This window comes from Vombatus ursinus, unplaced genomic scaffold (genome assembly GCF_900497805.2).
Source record: "Vombatus ursinus unplaced genomic scaffold, bare-nosed wombat genome assembly UNPS02014798.1, whole genome shotgun sequence".
Lineage (NCBI taxonomy): Eukaryota > Metazoa > Chordata > Mammalia > Diprotodontia > Vombatidae > Vombatus > Vombatus ursinus.
In genome coordinates, this window is record NW_020954576.1 from 72,518,541 (window position 1) to 72,541,944 (window position 23,404).

At 36.9% G+C, this 23,404-nt stretch overlaps 1 protein-coding gene across 1 annotated transcript in view; it reads right to left on the reverse strand.

The window, feature by feature from the left end:
* Nucleotides 1-23,404, reverse strand: part of LOC114050094 (inactive phospholipase D5) — a 394,466-nt gene that overhangs the window by 16,513 nt on the left and 354,549 nt on the right. The window contains exons 6-8 of the mRNA XM_027871647.1: nucleotides 9,899-10,096; nucleotides 6,167-6,303; nucleotides 3,621-3,789 (exon numbers count right to left, since the gene is read on the reverse strand). Of these exons, the coding sequence (XP_027727448.1) occupies nucleotides 3,621-3,789; nucleotides 6,167-6,303; nucleotides 9,899-10,096 (504 nt within the window). The remainder of the gene's footprint in view (nucleotides 1-3,620; nucleotides 3,790-6,166; nucleotides 6,304-9,898; nucleotides 10,097-23,404) is intronic.

The following is a 23,404-nucleotide window of genomic DNA, read 5'->3' on the forward strand; positions in this document are numbered from 1 at the left end:
CAACAGCTGATGTTGGATAGCCTGTGGGAAGACAGTCACTCTAATACAGTATTGGTGCAACTGTAAATTGGTCTAACCATTTGGGGGAAAAACAAATTGGAATTAGGCAAGAAAAGGGACCAAGATCTTCATACATTTTGACCCAATAATATTCCTTCTGGGTATATACTCCAATGGAGTAAATTAAAAACAACAACAACCCCCCCCCCCAAAAAAAACCAAGCAAACCAAAAACCATAATGGTCTCACATCCAAAATATAACAATATTTTTTGTAGTAGCAAAGAACTAGAAAGAAAGAGATGTCTTTCAACAACAAAGTATAGCATAGGAACATAATAAAATATTATTGTCCAGTAAAAAGTGATGCATGTGAAGAATTCAAAGAAACTTGGGAAGTTTCTTATGAACTGATACAGAATGAAGTCAGCACAGCTAGAAGAATAATATGCACAAGGACTGCCACAATGCAAATGAAGAGATCATGAAAAGAAAGCCGAATTCTGAGTATTTGAAAAAGCAATAAAATTGCTGGGGGAAAAACATGATCCCAGTAACTTTACATAGTGTTTTCCCAGGTATACTTTATATTTTTTTCCCAGCTTTATCTCTTTCTCTCTCACTTTCCACTTGTTCCTACCCTGGGATTTGTAAAAACCTGACTTTTACAATAGCCCTGTGAAATTTGGTTAGTAGAAATTCAGCTTGCCTGAAATATTCAGATCTGCCTAATAACCAGGCTAATACATAGCAAATACATCTTGACAAGTTTCTAAAGGCCATTTAAACACATTTCCCCTTACTTCATACTTGACTCTAAGGGCACTTTTATGTCACATTGACAGTGCTACTAATGAATATTACCCAGAAGAATGCAACTTATACTTGATTTATTACTAAAATATTCATTCATTTGACTTATTTCCTTTTTGTAGAAAGGCATTATTAAATAAAACTAGCCAACATTTGGACAAAGTAGAAATATATGTTTTAATGAAAGTTGGGGTTGGAACGACAAAGTAGGGTTTCAATAAGAACCTGTTTGCTCTTAAAAGTCAAATATGGCTAAGGGGAGGAGGAATAGCCTTACATGGGAAAGTGAATTCTACTAGAACTAATAAATTCCTAGAGCAAAGGTTTATTAGTTATTGAAATATTATCATCATTTATGTTATAGTTGACAGAAAATGGAGAGGTTTCAAGGATGATTTGTTTATTTAATTAAAATTTGGCTCTTTGGGATGGCCTTGTGAAATTCACATTCATCCATTCTTCCAATGTCCCTCCATAAAGTCAGTTGTATAGTATTACTGGATGCCAACCAACTTCAATGTCTTATGGGCATATCATGATAAGCTTTTCAGACACTAAAGCATCCCCTCTCATTGACAGGCTTGTGAGGAGAAGCCATCACAAAGTTTCTTTGTCTGCCTTCATAGAAAAGCTTGCTCTCAGTAACTATCTCAGGTATTTGGGAAAGTGATCTCCTTTTCCACTTAGTCTTGCAATCATTTCTAAAATTAATGGATTGCCTTTGGTAAGGAGTAGTTTTGTGGTTTTTGCTTTGCAAACTAGCTATTGCCAAGATAAGCTCTTAGCAATTTGCTTCAGGGTAATGGAGCCATCTGTGTTTAGAAGAGACTAAACTGATTAAGTTGCTTGTAGAATTCAAAAAAGATAAGAAATCTTAACCAGAGGCACAAAATGTTTCTAAACAAGATGATTCACCTGATAGGCAGCTTGGAGTAGAAGCTGATGATATCAAACCCTATGTAGAAAGGGTCATCTTCCAAGGTACACACTCTCCTGGTTAGTGGTATCTGCCTCTTTTGCCCTACCCTGGGCCTGAATTGTGTGGCTTCCCTTATCTCTTGGTATGTGGCATTCAAATCCAACACTTACTAGCAATGTAACCTTGGGCAAGTCACTTAATCTCTGTCTGCTTCAGTTGCCACATCTGTAAAATGGAGATAATAATAGCACCTACCTCTCAAAGTTGTCATGAGGGTCAAATGAGATAATTGTGAAGTACCTGGTACATAGTAAGTGATATATAAATGTTAGCTGCTATTATTATTATTTGAGCAGTACTAATACTTTAGGTTTTCTGAAAATAGATCAAGAAGATTGTTCTTTAAAAAAAAAAAAAGACTTTCTTGCCTGAATGAGAGGGAATTATGAAGCTGGTTGAACCCTCTTATCAAAGAGTGATAATGGCCTATGGTTTTTAGAACCTGTACCAAGCCACTGAATTCAAAGAAAGTTAGGCCAAGTGTGGCAGCAAAAGCCAGTAAGTGAGAGTTGTTCTTTATGGTATGAATTTTACCATCTCTGCCAGGACCCTCAGCTATTAGAATGATTGTGGCCTTGTAGTTGAAAATGCATGAAAAATAAGAATGTTTTAGGTGAATGAAAAATTTTAGATAAAATGAAAGTGATAGGAGAGGCTTCTTGGGGTTGCTCAAAGACCACTGGACTGGCATTAAGGATCCTGGACTCTAGTCCCAGCTTTGCTATCACTGTGTGATCCTGTGATAGTTATTTCATTTCTATGTGTCTCACTTTCTTCAGGTATAAAACAGGGGTGATGTTAACCTAGCCAACTCATAGGTCTTCTGTGATGATAAAATCAGCTAATAGGTGAGAAAGTATTTTGAAGAAGTAAAATGTGGTGCAAATATAAGATGTGATTATCATTTGAGAAATTAGGGACATGGTCGCCTATAGATTTGCACAATTTGTTCCAGTCAGAATGATCTGGCTATTAGAGTGATGAGACACTGGAATTAGGTTGAATGGAGTCTCAAAGATCAAGCTATCTTTATATAGGAGGAAGAATGTTGTATTAGAAAGAGCGCTGACTCTGAATTAGGAGAGGCCCGAATTCACCCTGGCTCTCCCATTTATTAACTGTGTAACTCACTCTGAGTAAGTTGTGTAACTTCTGAGCCTCAGTTTACTCCTCTGTAAAATTCATATATTAGAGTGTGTACTTCCTATCTCATAATGCTGTTATGAGGAAAGTACTTTGTAAACAAAGGGATACAGAAATATGAGTGGTTGCTATTATTTGAAACTCAAATCCATAGTAGGGATATGTAAGTAATAGAAGGGTATCTGTTACTAGGAATTCTTACTAAGTACTGGATAAAAGAACAACAAAGCATCTTATAGCAGCCAATATGGTGGTATGTATGGATCATATAAATAACTCCAAATTATTATCTGATGAAAAGAAACTGATCAGTAACTTAACAAGATCATAATTTTTAAAATATGAAAAAATATTTACAGTAGAATAGAAGATCCTTGAGGGCAGGTATAATTTTATTTTTATTTTTATATCCTTTGTGGTATACATATAGTTGACTCTTTAATAAGTGTTCATTGAATCATAATGATTTGAATATTCAAAGTCCAGTATTGCTTGAACAACTGAAGTTCTTTTACCATTTAAAAAATAATTTTCACCGTTTAATTCATTTTTCATTTGTAGGGCGGAGCAGTTCTTAGCACATAGTAAGCCCCTATTAAATGTTTGATTAATTACTAAAAATATTGGAGAATGTTAAATGAATATTCAACACATTGTGAAAAGATTGTAGTAGGCCTGGTACTTACAACTTTCAAACTGCAGTTGGCAATTTCAGTACAAATAGCTTTAAGTGATGAAACAAAGTTAAATGTGAGGGGGTCTGTTTCCTTCCAGAAGCTGATGAGGAGACGAACTTTAACTCTTCGTAAAACTAATGCTTCTCTTATTTTCCCATCCAAATCTGGCCAGTAAGTTCTGTGGAAAAACCATATTCTTTAGTTTGCTGAAAAAGCAATCTATCAAAGAAAAACTTGAATTTTGGTTAAAAATGGCTATTTATTTTATAATATTTAAAACAGTTTTGGGAACAAGTTGATTAAAACAATTCCATAAATGGATTTTTAAGTCTGTGAAACTAGATTACCAGTCTATGAAATAGATTCTCTTAAATCTCCTTTTGCAGATATTTCAGCTGTATCTGTGAGACTATATTTTTGTCCTAGGGTAGAAATGGAGTGTAATTTGTCCCCCAGAGGGCAGAACGTGTTCCTTCCCCATGGATATGTCAGCCCCATACCTTGCCATCCTCTGTTGCTAGTATACTATACCAGAGGGTACAACTGCCCCCAGACTGCCATGGCTAGGATCTCATCACTTGAGTGATCTGAGGTCTACCTTCCTCTTCCAACCCTTTCTGGAGTGGTCATATTCTCTGATTAGGATTGTTCTTTGCTTTGTGCCTATTATATTTTGCCTAAATGGAAATTTGTCCTCAGGGTAAAAATTCCTGGTATGGCTATGGATATAATAATCAATAACACAATAACAGAGATATTAAATAGTTAGATGACTTACCTAATATTACATAATTTGATTTCTGAGTTAGGAAGAAATAACAGAGGCCTTTCGATTTTTCACTTCAGAGTTCAATCACTGGATCTCAGTGGAGAGAACAAATAGACCTTGAGAAGCAGCAGGCATGTAGAGGAAGTGGCTCCTTAATGTGTCTCTAAGTTCTAGCTTGGTTCCCTAGAGACTTCAGGAAATTTCCCCTTTGGTGAACTCAGGGAGTCTCTTTCCCACTCTCTTGTTAGATAGATATGGATAGATATACATATATATTGATATCTTACTTCCATTGGGAGAGTTAATTTACTCTGTATATTTTCTAGTATATTCAAATATGTATAACTTCACTGATTTCTGTTTGCTATTTGCTTGGATAAAATAATTTATTCACTCTTAACTATTTGTGATGATCTTTTACGTAATTAACATTTGGTGGGAAGGGAGTCAAGCCTCTTTATTATAAATTTGAAGTACCCTTTCCCCTTTAAGCGTTCATGAACAGGAAAGTTAATTGAAACTAAAAATCATTTCCCCTATATTAACAAAATTTAGGTGACCAGACAGATACAATTCTATTCCAGTACCCCTCTCTGAGGAGAGCAGAACCATCAGTCTTGTAGCCCTTTTCCTATTCCCTTTCAGGTAGAAATAAAAATCTTTCTTGAAAAGGGATAGATTGGATTCCAGATAGATTATCTATTCATGCCTCCCTTCAAGCTACATTTAGACAAACTCATACAATCATGCACATAACCTCCATGGGCAACACACATACACCTCACATATCTATCATCTGAAAAATTCATTTTCTCATGAAAATGTTATTACCCTATAATAAAACTAACAGAAAATTTGCATGTACTGGATTTATTAGAAATATGAAAAATTTATATGAAGAATAAGCCACATGAAATCCTTAATCCAAGGAAATTTATTTTGGAGTTCTGTTTTCTAAGAGAAAAAAATCCTATATTCCTACTCTCAAAACTTACATTTAATTTTGTAAACTTGTTCTTAATTAAACTGATCCTCTAATGCATTTGTGACATCAGACTTTGGATATGCCCAGGAAGAAATTAAACCTGGGAAGGCCTAGGGCATGGACACCTTTCTACTTATTCATGCAATGATTTTTTCCAAAGAGTTTGGCATAAATTGTATTCCTAAAGTTAGTCTATGTATTTGCATGCTGAAACAATGATGAATTATTGAAAATCTTCTCTATTTGTAACACATTGGTCCTCTCTGTCTCCCACAGAGGGATGGATAGATTTGATGGAGAACATTTTTTAAAGCTTTTTTTTCTCCTTTAAGTTAAAAATATCTTTATGAAAATCCAGGTTTTGATGGAAGTTGCACCAGATGACATAAAACTATCTCCCCTTTCAAGGCAAAGCTTCCAAGATTCATTCAGGGGCAGCATATCCTTTAGAAACATTTCAACAGATAATTCTAAATTTGGTGACTATCAGCTCATGCTGTGACATTCCTCACTCTTGTTCAATTTGGCCTTTTAACTACAAAGAGCTCACAGTTAGGTCAGAGGGAAACGTGTTGATACCTTCTGCTGAACAAGAACCTGGCTTCCTGGAATGGTTCCAGTTAGGGGGCAGGCAGGTCCTTGTGGACAAATCACTGCAAATATTCCAGATTATCATTTTATAAAACTCAAGGTAGTCACTACAGTAGTCCTGTGCCTAAGGTTAGTTCTCAGTCATTTTCTCTCAAGTGATAGCATGGCCCTCATCTAACAACGATCCTGACACAGAATCTAGGCACTCACCTTTTGGTGCTTGTGTTAGAGACAGGCAGGTAATCCATTACAGCAATGAATACAAACTCCTTAGCATCGTCAATGACGCTATAGATGGCATCTATGTCAAAGCTCCTATTTTTAGGGCAAAAGACTTTAGGAGAATTCTGTGAAGATACAAAGATCAAATTATTGAAGTAGAAAAATATGTAACTTAGGGCGTTTCCCTTTTTCAGGAGCTGACTCTTACCAAATTTTGGTAATGGCTGGTTCATTTAATTTGACTAATCCTAGATCAGGTTTTCATTAGTTGACTCTGGAGAATAAGTTATTGGTATTTGATCCCCTGAAGAACAGGGCCTACTATTAGACTCACCAGGACTATGTGAAATGATTTTGTACTAATGGGGACATAAAAATAGACTTATCTACATTTTTCTTTTTCATTTTTATGTAGCCTGTCTGTTGGGAGGACCAAAAAGTATATCTATTGGGAGCCTAGGTGTTAAGACACATATCTCCGCTAGTCTATGTCCATAGCCTTAACCAGGGTGAGGCAGGCAGGGCTTTCTCTATGGTGTTGATATCCAGAAGGTGCATTTTTTTTCTGACATTAGTTTGGAAAGATCATCCTCCCTGAGCCTGACCCCCCTGGACCACATCCTTAAGAAGTGTTAAGGCAAGAACTGAGTTGAACTCAACACATCTAGCAAAAGCTGATTAGGAACTTTCCTCCCAACACATTGGACATGGAGCCTCTTCCATTTCCTCATCCTTGGGACCCACACAACAAGCTGCTTTTTTTTTTCCTCCCCTTAATCCAACAGTATCTAAGCAATTTTCCTATCCAAAAATAATTTTTTTTAATGGAATAGGCTTTTAGTGCCCTCCTTGTTTGGCATTTGGGGGCAAGAAGGCAATTATGGAATTAGCCAGAAGACATTGCACTGGCAAGAATACAGAGGCTTTATCAGTTCCACTTATTAATTGTAGGTGTTGCTCATGTTACTGTCAGGCCACAGGTCAATGTGTAGTCCCCTTTGACTTCTCTGCCTTTACTTCCTGGATGGATGGATAGAAGAGATATTGCTGAGATATGTTTATAAGAGGTAAATGAAGAATCAAAGATAACACCAAAATTTCAAATGTGAAAAATTGGATCAGTAGAACAGGAAGAGAAACCGGTGAAAGAGACAGAGTAGTCAGAGAGGTTAGAGGAGAGCCAGGAGGTTATGGTGTCAAATATATGAAGGGAGGAGAAAGTATTATGACTATATCTGGAATAGTAATATTTAGGGTCAAGCCATATTGGGGGGGGGGTGTTCTTTTATATGCAATCTATGGCTTTCCAAAGCCTTTAGTTTCATTAATAGAAGATTACACTGCACTGGTCTCTACAAAGCATACAACAGAAATATGGCTCTTTTGGTTAATGATAATTGCTAAAGTGGCTCCAGAACCAGAGTGAATACCACTGCTCAAACATGGGAAATGTAACTTGCAAGTTAATCAGAGAATAGACGCTCAAATGGTCTTATTAGCAATCTTTATGTTCTTTTAAATTCCTTTGTATTATCCCTTAATAGCAAAGCAGAAAGAGGGGAAAAAAAGAATGAAAATGACAGATACTGGTCTAGGTAAAAACATTGTGACTGCCTTTTCCCAATCAACTGTTTCTCTGGAAGCTCACTTCTAAATAAATCCAGGCACCATGCTTCCCAGTACAGATCAATGGGCTATATCTACTATGCTAGACATCCTTGCACCAGCAGGCTTTCAGCTCACTTCCAAACGTGTTTCTGATTTTAAAGAGCTCTTTTCCTGAGCATCCTTTTCAAAACATAACCATGTTGTTTTTGGGAAAAGTAATACAAATAGCATTTTCATGGATTTCTCTTCAGACTCACTATGTTCTACTCAGTGTCCTACCTCACAAAATATAGTTTAGTCTAAATGACTTTGATGGGTGATTGATATGGGTAATAAACAAGAAGAAATGAAATCTGCCTCCTACCTAGCTCAATCAAAACAGACCTTGAGCCTAGTCCTTGTCTTGGAAGACAAAGTACAGACTTTCAAGGGCTATAAAACTCTTGCAAACACAGTAGGAAAGAAGTTCAATCACTATTGCTATTGCCTAGTTTCAGCAAAAAATGTAACAAAAATAAAATAAAATAATTTCCTCCAAATTAAGAAAAAGAATAAAATCATATTTAGTCAGTGGTCTATTCAGGAAAATGAGAAACTGGAAAATAAGAACAAAAATAAAATTAGCCCAACCCACAGTTTCATAGGAATTTTTAGCAGAAAACATCATACTGGGGAGTTATGTTATTTTTCTGGGACTTCCAAATGTGGAGTTTTTGAGTATTCACATTCTGTAAACTCTTGTTAGGGCCAATATCTCACTAAAACCAGAGCATGGAACCATTTAAAAAAGTTCCACAAGTATACTGAATGAAAGATTCTTTCTGTTGAATCAATCAGAATGTCTAATGCATTGTGGACACAACAGAAAATACTTATTACTAATAACAGCCCAGAATTATTGATGTATAAGATACAGAGGTATTTTTCAGTAGGTTGTTCTTTTATAACATCTGTAAATCTCCAAGGATATTAGCTCAGATGTCAGCAATGAACTGATTTTAATATATGTATTGTGATGAAAAAACCTGACAGAAACTGAAAAGAAAAAAAAAAAGGAAACCCTCTATAGGAGATGAGACTTTCTAATGGGGGAGTTTGATGAAAAAAATCTTGAAATTTGTCCCATCCTGAAGGTATGGATTCTGCAGAAGCAGCCTCAGAAAACCAAGAGGTTCCATTAAATGTAGGGAGGGTGGTTCTTCTCCTAGACTTTCATTTTGCAATAACAATGTTTTGTTCTGCTGGTGGAGAACTTGGAATGTAAACTTATGACATTGTCTCTCAACTTTTGCTCTTCTTGTCCTGATATGTAGTTTTATCGACATATGGAACTCCCAAGACAGAAACTCTCTTTATCAATGCAGATAGGCAACTTGGAGTCTTGGACAGTTGTTTGAGGCGCTTAAAGGTTGTGACCAACAGAGGTTTATGTCATAGAATATGTATATAAGAACAATTAGAAATTATTATTTGTGGTGAAAAGTATTTTTATCATTTCTCTTGACCATGTAACATTCTAGGAGATAGCACGTGATCTCAATGGCCAAAAAAGATGAAGATAGTGTAGTGTTAGGGGCAGATAGGTGGAGCAGAAACTTAGGAAGATTCATCTATGTGAGTTCAAATCTGGCCTTAGACACTTACTAGCTGTGGGATTCTGGGCAAGTCACTTAACCCAGTTTGCCTCAGTTTTCTCATAGGTAAAATAAGCTGGAGAAGGAAATGGTAAACCTCTCCAGAATCTTTGCCAAGAAAACTCCAAATGAGGTCATGAAGAGTCAGATGTGACTGAAAACAACCAAAGGTAGTGTGAACTCTAGTAAGATGTGGCCAGAGCAACTAGTGGTCTTTTCTTATTTTGAAGACCAGCTTAGATCTAATGCCTAAAGAGACAACATTCGAACAGAAGCATATTCTGTAGCACGTATTTAAATAGTCCATTTACAATTATATTAAATAACAGTTAAATCATATGATCAGTAAATGACCAAGAAGCAAAAAGGCTTGAAGAATAGGTCAAGATCTAAGTTAACTCTTCATACATTCTCATTAATAGCACCATAAATAAATTAGGAACTGAGTACAGGCTTTTTGATAAGGATGTCAACTCACCGACACAAATGCTTGAGACTTTGTTTCATTCAACTGAAGTTGCAATTTTTTTTGATTGTCATACACTCCATACAGCCTCTTTGACCAAGTTTGGGGAACTCTGCTCTTGTATCTTAATGAGCTATACAAGGCAAATATCCTTTGTAAATCTAGGACCAGACAGCTGCAGTTGTAAAAGATAACACCAAGTTCTTTCATCTGTGAAATTAAAATGGAAGTCATTAAAGGCGTCACTATCTTTCACAGTCTATTTGAATAAGAAATAAATTTGAACTTCATTGTTTTCTTATATCTATTATCATTCAGGAATATAAAAATAGAAAAGATTAATACATAAATGATATGAAAATTTACAAATGTGCAATGATACAAATACATAAACATGAATGATAAATTACAAAAATGTCTCTTGGATATTCAGCTACATAGACAAGAAGAGTAAGCTAAATTAAAGTCTCCATTTAGCCTTATCATTTGTGACTTGAAGCAGATAACTTGTTCTTTTTCCTAATGTATCAGTTTTTAAAGACTAGGCCAACAGCTTAAAGATTTAGGCAAGCCCTGTGTTATGCATATGAATGCTGACTTGAAGGTTTGGCAATACTCCTGTACCTGAAAGGTTATAGTCAGTAAAACTTCTTATATTTGCCAACAGAGGACTTACTACCGGATTTTGTGTTGTACCCAACTGGAATTCTTGGCTTTGATATGGGATATAACAGAGAAATTCAATAATTATTTGAATGGAGCTATATTTAAGGTGAGAATGGCTTATGTTGACTTATGTTTTGACTAGAATAAACTTGGGTGCTGCCTGATAGAGAAAAATTGTAATACTAACCAATTATGAGTTTAGTATGTCCAGTGAAGATGGAAGTAGATGTAGATGTTCTGTCCCAAAGACCCTGTGATCAGTCAGTTAACAAATATTTATTAAATACCTATTATGTGCCAGGAACTATGATGGGCACTGGGGATAAAATAAAACTATGCTATGCACTAGGACAAAAGTGACCCAGTCCCTACCTTTGAGGGCTCTCTATTGAGGAAAACAACATGTGACTGTGAAGCTATGGTGATACTCACAGAAGAAGTGAAGATTATCTGTCATACCCATTTACTTGGTTAAAAGACAAATGAAATTGTAGCTGAAAGTTCTGGACTTCCACCAGTGTGCAATTAGCATAAGTGAACTTTCCATCATTGAACTAATCCTCTTTGTCTCAGTTGTCCTTGGCCAATGGGTAGGTAGAGAAAATGGCTGCTGAAGAGGGCCAGGAAGTGATACCAAGAAGTGATATCAAGAAGTGAAGAAGTGAACATAGGCAATTCAAGCTTCATTTCTTAGACAACACTTAACTTATTATATAGCTCCAACTCCTCGGAAATCTTCCTTCTACATTTCCTTAAAAAGTCATTAAGCATTTATTAAGTGCCTACTATATGCCAGGCACTGTGCTAAGCACTGTGATTAGATTAGAAAAGATTAGAAAGGTAGTTTCTACTCTCAAAGAACTCACAGTCTAATGGAGGAGATAACATGCAAACAAGTGGGTACAAACAAATTATAGACAGGATAAATTGGGAAAAAAATTGACAGGGGGAAGACATTAGAAATAAGATCAGAAAAAGCTTCTTGCAGAAAATGAGATTTTAGCTAGGACTTGAAGGAAGCCAGGGAAGCCAGGAGGCAGAGTATTTCAGGCATGGGGGACAGCCTGTGAAAATGCATGAGTCTGGAGAATGGAGTGTCTTCTCTAAGGAATAAATATCAAGGAGGTTAGTTTCACTTGATCAAAGAATACATGGGGATGAGTAAGGTATAAGAAGACTGGAAAGATAGAAAGTAGCCAGGTTGTGAAAGATTTTGAATGCCAGGAAAGATTTTACATATGATCCTAGAGGTGAAAGGGAGCCACTAGGGATTTACTGAAAGGGGTAGGGAGTGACACACATTTTGGGAGGATTAATTTGACATCTGAGTGAAGGATGAACTGGAATGGGGAGAGACTTGAGGCAGGGAGACCAACCAGTAGGCTATAGTAAGAGTATAGTTGTAAGGTGATGAATGCTTCTACCAAGATGGTAGCAATGTCAAAGGCACAAAAGGGATATATATCTATATCTGTGTGTGTGTATGTGTGTATGTATATATGTATATAGAGATAGAGATAGATATGATTTTCTGAAGGTAGAATTGGAAGGACTTGGCATCAGATTGGTTATAGCAGGTGAGGCAGTGAAGTATTGAGAATGACACCTAGGTTGTGATCCTGGAAAGGTGGTGCTGCTCCCATGGAGAAGAGTTTGGAGAAAAGATAATGGGTTCAGTTTTGGACATGTTGAGTTGAAGATGTCTAACAGGTAGTTGGAGCTACAAGTGTGAAGATTAAGAGATTGAAGTGGGATAGATAACTATAAAAATGTTAGTATAAAGATAATTAAATCCAAGGGAGCTGATGAGATCACCAAGTGAAATAGTGTAGAAGAAGAGAAGAGGTCCCGGGACAGAGTGGGGGTGGGGGGCAGTTTCCTTCAGTAGCCATGACCTGGATGAAGATCTAGCAAAGATACTGAGAAGTAAGGATCAGACAGGTGGGAGGAGAACCAGGATAGAGCAGTGTCATGGAAACCTAGTGAGAAGAAAATATCAAGGAAGAAGGGGATAGATGATCAAGGAGGTCAAAGGCTACAACAGGATCAAGTAGGATGGGGAATGAAAAAATGCCATTAAATATTGCAATTAAGAAATAACTGGTAGAGAGAGAGAGAGAGAGTGTGAGCAGTTCTGGTTGAATGATAAGGTCAGAAACCAGACTGTAGAGAGATAAGAGGAGAGAGAGGTGAAAGGAAGTGGAGGTAGCAATTATATAGATGGCCTTCTCAGAGCATTCAACAATAAAAGGGAGAAGAGATAGGGGATAGGGATGGACAAGTCAACTAAGGGTCTTAAGGATGGGAGAGAAATGTTTGGATATGTTTGTAGGCAGAAGGGAAGCTTTCAGCTTCCAACTTGCTGACCCTCACAGCCCCTGGACCTCTGATTTGGATTCCTTTTTATCTTCTTAGATTGTTTTGTTTTCTTTTTTGTTCTTTGCTTCATGGAATACTCCCGCCTTCCTATCTCCCTACCTCCGGAATCACTGGAAAGCCTAAAAACATTCTTGCAAGCTTTTTATTCTCTATTCTACCAGGAAGACCCTTAGTGCACAGATAGCTGTTGATTATCTGTGGTAGAAATGCACACATGGCATAATCTGTTTCTGCAATAGTTTCCTCACCCTTTCTACTGGCTAAAGTTGAAAGCTTTTTTTATTTGTGGTTTCTCTTAATTATGCTTGATGCTAACGTGCATGTAAAACTGTGTTTGTTGAAAAAGTAGGTAAGCTTGTGGTCACTTGAAATCTATTTTCCATAGCTAATTGTACCCATGAAAAGTCTCACAACATAGAGGATAGAGCATTTGTGCTAGAGTCAGAAGACCTATATTGAAATCTTGCCCCTTGGACTTTTACTAGTTGTGTGACCATGGGTAAGTCCCTTCACTTCTCAGTATTAGTTATAAAGGAAGGTCTAGACAAAACGAAGAAGAAAACACAACAACAACAAAAATCTAAAAAGATAAAGAAGAATTCAAACCAGGGGCCCAGGGCTATGAGGGTCAAGAAGTTGTAAAGTGAAAGCTTTGCTATTACTTACAAACATGTTTATATATCCCCCATCCTCCAAAAACCCTCACTTGATCCATCCATCCACCCCCATCCCATATCTCTTGAAGACAGACTCAAACATGAGAATAGATTCTACTTAATGCACAAGATGGGCATGAGAAAGTTTTCTGCAAATCTTAAAACACAATATAAATGTGGATTATTATTATGTGGCTCTTCTGGACAACTGAGTTCATAAGGCTACCGCAGACCATGGAACCACCTTCAGTAATGATAAGTTCCCTTCTAGATTGAATACAGGGCCCACCCTGCTTTCATTAGAATGCCCACTGACATATATTCATTTATATTAAACTCTAACTAATATGGTCTTAGTTTGTCAGTTTGTTTCTTTAATAAAATACTGTCAGAGACTCTCCTTGAATTTCCCTTTCAAAATTTGGTCATTTGTATAGTTTGAAGCCAAAATGATGGTTGTATCAAATAAGGTAATATTTATAAAGCACTTAGTGCAGTACTTGGCACATAGTAGGAACTATATATGTTATTAATAATTAATTATAATTATTTCACATAAGAATTTTTTGATGATATGTTATTTATTCTGACTATAAAACAAGGAGGTAAATTTTCAAATGTGGCATCACATCACATCACATCACTCCTTGACCTTTTTATGAGGTGAAGAGAGACAAGCAGGAGTTGGCTCTCAGGGTGAAGGGTGGTCTTCAGCTGCCACAGTTCAGGGTTGGTCTCCTAAGGCATGTTTCTAGTGCAGAGTACAGTTGAGTTTTAAATGTCACACAACAAAATATTCCTTTCCACTCTTTGTCGGTAAGAGATTTTTGCCACATTCTAATATTTCATCCAAAATGTTAATTTCTTTTTTTTCTTGAAAGTGCCTGGAGAATTTCACTTCTTTAATTTCATCTCATTACCTTAATTTCATCTTATCTAAATGTCAAGTATTACCTCAGCACCTTTTTAAAAAAATTCAATATAATACCCATCTCCTTGGGATGCTAATGTCTTCTAGCTATTTGATGAGTTACAAGACTGCCTAGCTAACTTACCAATACATTTATTTACCCCCTCCACCTCCAACTAAGTGGCATTTTCTATATTCACAGCTTTTCATACTCAGAAAGGAATCTGTCATAATGAATCCTGGGAAATGAAATGTTCACAACTGAACTTAATCATTAGTAAAAACAAATAAAACAAAATCATTTATTTGTGTTGTGGGAGAGGGAGGAAAGGAAGGATGAGAACCCTGACAGTTGTACTATCTTTGTAGTACCACTGATAGGTAAGAGCAGGACCAGAAAACACAGCTCTACTAGCTTCTAGTGGGTGTTCTGTTCTCTTGTTTGGCAAGACACCCTGTATGGAGGCCAAAGAAATACTCAGTTTGACTAAAGTGTAAGGTATTTGGTGGGCAGTAGTGTGAGAAAAGCTAGAAAAGTAGGGTGGTTCAAAATTGTGTAGGGCCTTGAATGGGGAGGCAACATTTTCAAAACTTTACTAGGTAGGGAATAGGGAATCATTGAAGACTTTTGCACAGAGTAATGACATAGACATATCTATGAATAAGGAAAATTAGTTTGGGTAGTGGCATAAGATTTGGGGATAGCGAGAGAATAGAGGCAGGAAAATCTGTTAGGAGGCTTTTTTTTTTTTTAGGCAATTGGGGTTAAGTGACTTGCCCAGGGTCACACAGCTAGTAAGTGTCAAGTGTTTGGTCTGAGGCCAGATTTGAACTCAGGTCGTCCTGACTTCAGGGCTGGTGCTCTATCCACTGTACCACCTAGCTGCCCCTAGGAGGCTGTTTCTATAGTGGGTTAATTAATGAAATGGGAATAAAGAAAGAGGGGAGAGATGAAAGGGATTGCAGAGAAATTCTTTGCCTATGTTGCTGCAAGAGCAGACCAGGGGAACAGAAGTAGAAGAAACTGATTATTTACAGTTTTTACTAACAATTGAATTTCATATATGTAAATAAAACTCTTTAAGTGGTGATAATGGGAAAAGTCAGAAAAAAAACTTTGGATTCAGAGAACTTTTACTTCTAAATACCAAAAATGCAGGAAAGAACTTCATTTCTGACTTAATGGTGGGCGTATTTTTAAAGCTACCTTTCAAAAAAAAACCAAAAAAAAAAAAAAAACAAAGGCTACTTATATAATCACCCTGTTATTCAGGCTCTACTGACTAAAGTCTGACTTAGAGTGCAACTGTTTCTTTCCTTCAATCTTTCTATGGCTGTGTCTCTGTTCCAGATTTGAGTATTCTGACCAACTTCATTGATTTCATAGAATCTCAGGAATTAGAGCTGAGAGTCAAGTAGATTACTCCCTTATAATGTAGATATGACTTGATCAGTGTCACAAAGATAGTAAGCAGCAGAGCTGGGTTTTGAAATAAGTAGCTAGGTGGTGCAGTGGATAAAGCACCTACCCTGGAGTCAGGAGGACGTGAATTCAAATCTGGTCTCAGATATTAGCTGTTTGATTTTTTTTTTGTCTCAATTCCCTCATCTGTAAAATAAGATGATAAGAGAAATGGCAAACTACCTCAGAATCTCTGCCAAGAAAATCTCAAGTGAGGACTGAAAAATGACTGACTGAGTTTGAATTCAATGTTTCTTTCACTATACCACAATGGACAACTCTATTAAAAAAACAAAACAAAACTGAAATGTTTGGAAAGTAAGAGTGAAGTAGAAATAAAAAGGAAGGGAAGGGAAAGAGGGACAGTTAGGTGGAGACCAAGTAAAATTACTAGTTGGTCACTTCTTCCAATACATTCAATAGAAAGACTACTTCTTTAACCCTTTCTCTGCCTTAGCAAGTATAAAGAATTTCTGCCATAGACAAGTTTCTGTCAATATATATTGACCACCTCTGTGTTGTCAAGGAAGTAGCTGTACACTGACCTCATGAAAGAGTCATAATTACCTGGGACATTTCATGTTTTCTGTGCTTAAGGCACAGAAGGTAGCTTGTCACAACTTAGTGAACAAGATTTCCTTTAAAAATACAGACATGTATAAAATGCCACCAAAGTAATCCTCCCTTGAGCCACACTGCTCTGCTGCAAAGAGGTCTTCCCATATGCACTTTATATCTCTTCTGTCAATCCAACCTATTTTGCAACCACAGATAAGGGGTCTAGTTTAGGAATACTAGCTCAGAGACATGAGCTAACCTTGTATCTGTGTAAGGGACTTAGATTTTCATAAATCTAATCACAGAAAAAGGGCTAGATAAACAGATCAGCAAACCAACAATAAAAAATGTGGTCATGCCACATATTCTCTTTCTGAGGTCTGAATGAGTCCCTGGAGTGAATCAGAAAGGAAAGCAATGTGCTCAGATGAAGAGCGACAGGCCACACTCAGATGAACTTTTAAAGTCAGTTCTGTGAGTCTTGAAGACAGACTTAAAAAAATTTTCCTGATAGGAAAAATAGAAGTAATATGATTTTGGAGAAAGAGAATCTATAAGAAGCCAAGTACAGCTAGGGGGAAAGTAGAAATAGAAGCAGAGTTAACATCTTCAAAGAAAAAGGACAACTCTGGGAGCAAGGTTGTTTGGGTGATTAAAGCATGAGGTGTCTGGACCTTTAAGACTTAACTCTGGGCATGGCAAAAGTTGGTATAGTTTTCTCTGTTTCAAGTATCTAATTTCTTTTTAAATAGTGTTTACCACTGGTTTTTGCTAGTCAGGGTGTACTTAGTGGGAAGGCAGTTGGGAAGAGGCAAGTGAAGAGGAAACACACCCACAGAGGACAGAGAAGGATATATCTAACACTAAAGTATTTTGCCAGAAACATTGTCTCTGGCTGGGGGCTCAGGGATAACAAAAGGATAAAGAGAATTAGAGCTCTTTGGATATTACTTCCTTGAGTGGAGGAGTGAGTTGCTTACTCCAGGAAACCCATTTTAGCAATGAGTCAGTAGGAAGAGGGAAATAGTGAAGTAGTCAGAAAAACTCTGATAACACCTCACTACTGCTACATATGCTACACAATTTCAGATTAGGAAGCTAGTTGATATCCTTAGAACTATTACCAGAAAAATGCTGTCTTCTTACCCCAACACTTTTACGGCCCTGACTCCCTGAGTGTGATAACACTTTGATCATAATGATTTTTGTTTTAAAACGGGACAAGCAGTTGATGGGGAAAAAAAGTTAAGTGAAGAAAATGTTTTTCTTGTTTTTCTTCTCAAATATTATGAGAGAAGGTTGTTAATGGATCAGGAAAGAATGTGTGAAGAAAAATGAATGATTTTAAATCACTAACATGAGAAGAATCAACTATTGCTACATATTCCACAAAGATTTCTCTAACAAGAAGAGAAAGCCTGAGTTTAGTTGTTGCTGTTGATTAAATATATTGAGCAATAGGTTGATGTATCTCTACTGTTGGACTAGAATGGAAAGAATGGTAAACTTGATTTCAGTCCTCTGTTTCAGAATAAGTAATCTGAGTTTAGCATAATCACAACTCGATTTATCATCAACAAATTGGTCTGCAGTTCATTCTTTTCATGATTACATAGCAACATGAACAAGCATTTCTCTAATTTCTTTGGCAAGGGGAAAAAGGATCTGCAAATGCAAGCAACTTAATTTCCAGTCAATTTCTATGCTGTAATATTGCAAGAAATATAATTACTATGATCTCTAACTTGATTTTCTTTCAACCTGCAAGGTGAGATTTTAGTTTCTTGGGGTATAAAACAAAAAGATTGATTCTTAATTGCTCCAAAACACCTTGGATCTATGTTCTTTTCCTTTCAGAAATACTTTGCACTTTGCTTTCCTCCCCTTCATTCCTACAGTGCGTGGTTTGTACCATTTAACTTCTCTTTAGTTCATATTCTGCATTTGCCAAATAGGAATCATGTTTGCTATGTACCAGAATGCTGATGTGAGGATTGATGACAGGGTTTTCAGCAACACTACACTTTTCACAGGCATCTTAAAATTTCAAGGAATATTCAATCACTTGGTAGCATTCCCTCCTGGCTAGGAAGATTCACACCTTATATTCCTGGATATATCCCAGGAAAGGTGGCAGGTAGATAATTCAGGAGGTAGAATACCTGAGGGCCTGGCCTGAAGTCAGAAAGACTTATGTTCCAGAGTTTAAATCTGGCCTCAGACACTTACTAGTTGTGACCCAGGTCAAGTTAGTTAACCCCATTTGCCTCAGTTTCCTCATCTGTAAAATGAACTAGAGAAGGAAATGGCAAACCTCTCCAGTATCTTTTCCAAGAAAATCCCAAATGGGGTCGTGAAGAGCTGGATAGGACTGAACAACAATAAAAGATGAGCTGGAGAAGCAAATGGCAAATCACTCCAATGTCTTTGCAAAGAAAACCCAAAATGGGGTCAAGAAGCGTTGGACATGACTGAAATGACTGGACAACAATAATAAGTTCCAAGAAAATGTAACTTAATTAGTGATACAAAGAACCCAGGATATTGAGGGGTTTGTATGAGAAGAGTCTAAGACATTTTGAGCCTGAAATGGAGCAAAGTTGAATAGCTTTCAAGTTCTTTTCAGAATTTTAAAGTTTGTTCTACTTCTGAACAGGTCGAAAATTATTCTGGAACCCCTCTTCTATCAGCTCCACATCCCCCTGTCCCAAACTCCTGCTGTCTTTTCTTCCACTTTGACTCACTTCTCCCTTTCCTCTTCCTCTCCTTGATAGTTGAAGGTAAATAAGATCAGACAGATTTATTCCACTTGGCTTTTTTCGCCCCATCTCAAGTCCTATCTGGGTTGTAATCTCAGTTTTCTTCTGACTCACTGTCTGGTGCTACATTAGTCACTTGGCCTGCCTGTGTTTCAGTAGAGCTGCTGCCCTAGTTGTCATACGAGGCTGTTGAGTGGGAAGTAGATAATACTCTTTCATCCTTCTCTTTCCTATCCAAAAAAGATAATAGCAAAGATAAAACAACAGAAGGAACAATTTTTTTCCTAGAAAAAAACAATTTTGGGGGGCGGTGATTGAGGGAGGGATTGGAAAGTTTCTTTGGTACTCTTGATAAAGTTAATTTAGTTATCAGAGGTAGCAGAGAATCCTGAAACCACCTAGAAAGGTCTAGAAATGCAGAAAATTTTTCAGAAAGAATATTCTTCTGCCTCCTCTTCCCTCATTGCTTCCCTCATTTTAATGCGAAGTGTGGGATTCTCAGGAGGATTATCCACACAAATAATCTGTTTATATAAAATATTTCCTATTTGTGTCATTACTTAGCAGCAGCTGAAGAAACAAAGGCAATGGATGATCATTTTTAAAGAAGAAGAATTCTATACACAAATTGTATCATCTCCTCTCCTATTCGGTTTTAGAAATATCACCAAATGTTAAAAAATGGACCAAATGTAAACACACATATTCCAGTTTGGGTCAGTATTGGGCTAGCCTGCAGATCTGTGAAAGAAATAACTAGTTCCCTGTGGGAAACCAGGTGGCACAATGGATAGGGTGCTGGGCCTAAAGTCAGGAAGACTCATTTTTCTGAGTTCAAATATGGCCTCAGACACTTAGTAGCTCTGTGACCCTGGGCAAGTCACTTAACCCTGCTTGCTTCAGTTTCCTCATCTGTAAAATGAGCTAGAGAAGGAAATGGCAAACCACTCCAGCATTTTGACCAAGAAAACCCCAAATGGAGTCATGAAGAGTCAGAGACAACTGAAATGAATGAACAGTAATAATGTACGATTTGAATTATCTAGGTTATGTGCTGCCTCAAGGACTACAAAGAGATTAAAGGCATTTGGGGGATTTCCTAGGTATATTAGGATCCTAGGTTGTAGTCTGTCTCTATATACACACATATGCATATATCTATCTATCTATCTATCTATCTATCTATCTATCTATCTATCTATCTATCTATCTATCTACCTATATCTTGGAGAGATACTGCAGATGTCCAGTCCCAAGACAAAAACCCATCTTTTTAATATCAACATTCTACTGGTGCCAGTAGACAGTTGTGAAGCATGGAACACTACAGTCTCTCTAAACACACATAGACACACAGACACACATATATATTTCTATATGTATCTGTCTCTATCTATCCCATATACATTGTATTTGCCTGTTCTCTTCCTCATTAGAATATGAGCTTCTTGAAGGCAGGGAGTACATTTTTTTTCTTTCTTTGTTATCTTCAGTGCTTAGCACAGTACCTGGCACTTAATAAGTGCTAACTTAATGCTTCTTGACTGACTATAAATCCACTTATGCAGTACTTTGCATAAAGCTATACACTGTTTACTGCTGGTTATTGTCTTCTTAGATCCTTAGTCTTAAAAGAAAACCAAATTGCTGCTTTTAAGGGTACTATTTATTGCTTTTTTTTTCTATTCTTAATATCTCTATTCTCATTATTCTATGATTCCCACAGAGGTGAGTTGGGGTATAGAAGATGACAAGGAGATCAAAGAGGGCTGGGGGCAGTGGCAGAAGAGAAGGACAAAGACAGCAATTAGAGGAGAATAACTAGGTGGCACATTGGATATAGTTTTGATCCTGGAGTCAGGAAGACTTGAGTTTAATGCTGCCCTAAGACATTTACCAGCTGAATAATACTGGGCAAGTTACTTAACCTCTATTTGCCTCAGTTTCCTCATCAGTAAAATGGGGATAATAATAGCACCTACCTTCCAAGGCTGTTGAATCAAAAGAAATAGTATTTGTAAGCTAAGCAGCACCCAATAAATGTTTAATAAATGCTTTCTCTCCCTCCTTAATAATGAAAACAACATTTTTTGCCATTATAAACTGATTTTTTTACTTTAGCATCTATTTCATTCTTACAACAACCCTGTAAGGTAGGTAGAAGACCAAAGAGAGGGAAAGATCCTCTTGTATTAGCTTCTTCCATCATGACTGATACTTTTTTTTCTTCCTTAAAACAAAGGCTTTCAGCTTTTTTTAAACATGGCTACTAGAAATGAGCTGTTAACTAGATCAATAGTAGTTGATGGCCTTCAAGGAAACTAGGACAAGGATATTAGAAGAGAAGTGCCTGGGAGACAGATACAAGGGATGATGAGACTTTATTTATCTCCTCATATCTTTTCAGCACTGAATTGTCTGAAAGTATGAAGACTCTTACGAAGATATCCACCCCAGCATCAGATAATGGAGTTCCAAGAGATCATATAATCTATCCATCAACCAACAAGCATTTATTAAGCACCTACTATGTGCCAGGTACTATCTAATAAAAACAAAAATGACACACTGTCTTCAAGGTGGTTATAATCTATCAAGGAAGAAATGTTAACAGATAAATACATACATATACACATACATATTATACATTACATACAATACAAATACAAGGCAATTTCTTGAGACACTCAAAACCTGAGGGATCAGAGGCTACATACAGGAAATGGTGCATGAGCTATTGTTCCATCGTTCAGTCACGTCTGACTCTTTGTGACCTCATGGACCATAGCACACCAGGCCCTTTAATTCTCTATCTCCCGAACTCTGTCCAAGCTCATGCTCATTGCTTCCATGACACTATCTAGCCATCTCATCCTCTGCCATTCTTTTTTCCTTTTGCTTTCAATCTCTCCTAATATCAGGGTCTTTTCTAGGGAGTCCTGTCTTCTCATTATGTGGCCAAAGCATTTAAGCTTCAGCTTCAGTATCTGTCCTTCCAATGAACAGTCTGAACTGATTTCTTTAAATATTGACCAATTTGATCTCCTTGCTGTCCAAGGAACTCTCAAAAGTCTTCTTCAGCACCACAATTTGAAAGCGTTGATTCTGTGGCTCTCAGCTTTGCCTTATATTCCAACTCTCACAGCCATACGTTACCACTGGAAAAACCATAGCTTTAACTGTACAGACCTTTGTTGGCAAGGTGATATTTCTGTTTTTTAGTATGCTGTCTAGATTTGCCATAGCTTTCCTTTGAAGGAGCAAGAATCTTTTAATTTCATGGCTGCAGTCACCATCTGCAGTGATCTTTGAGTCCAAGAATATAAAATCTGACACTGCTTCCATTTTTTCTCTCTCTATTTGCCAGGAAGAGATGAGACCAGTTGCCATGATCTTAGGGTTTTTTTTCTTTAATGTTAAGCTTCAAGCTAGCTTTTACTGTCTCCTCTTTCACCGCTCAAGAGACTTCTTAATTCTTCTTTACTTTCTGCCACCAGAGTAGTATCATCTGCTTATCTGAAATTGTTGATATTTCTCCTGGCAACTCTAATTCTGGTTTTTTATTCATCCATCTTGGCATTTCACATGATGTATGTTGCATATAAGTTAAATAAGATGACAGTCTTGGTGCATTCCTTTCTCAATCTTAAACCAATCACTTGTTCCATGTTCAGTTCTAACTGTTGCTTCTTGGCCCACATATAAATTCCTCAGGAGACAGGTAAGATGATCTGGTACTCCCATCTCTCACATAAAAAGATTTTAGAAGATGCCTTTTATGTTTGTAATATATACATATACACACACATCTACATGTATATGTGTGTATACACATACTCAGTTTTTAATCATTTTTAAATGTATGATAGGATTCATTTTTATGTCCCAGTAGGACAGTTCTGCCCTACCCCCTCACACCTCCTTCCCTGGAGTTCATTTAGAGCTTATTTGAATTCTGTTTCTAAGAAAGATTTGTTTTAGTTCTTTATTTCTTCTGTCAATTTGGGTATTTTATTGTTTCATAATTATTCATCTATTTTGTATAAGTTTTCAATTTGTCGGTGTAGAATTGAGTGCAGTAGTTTTTGACAATTTTCTTTTGTTTCATTTGTTGTGAATTTCCTTTTC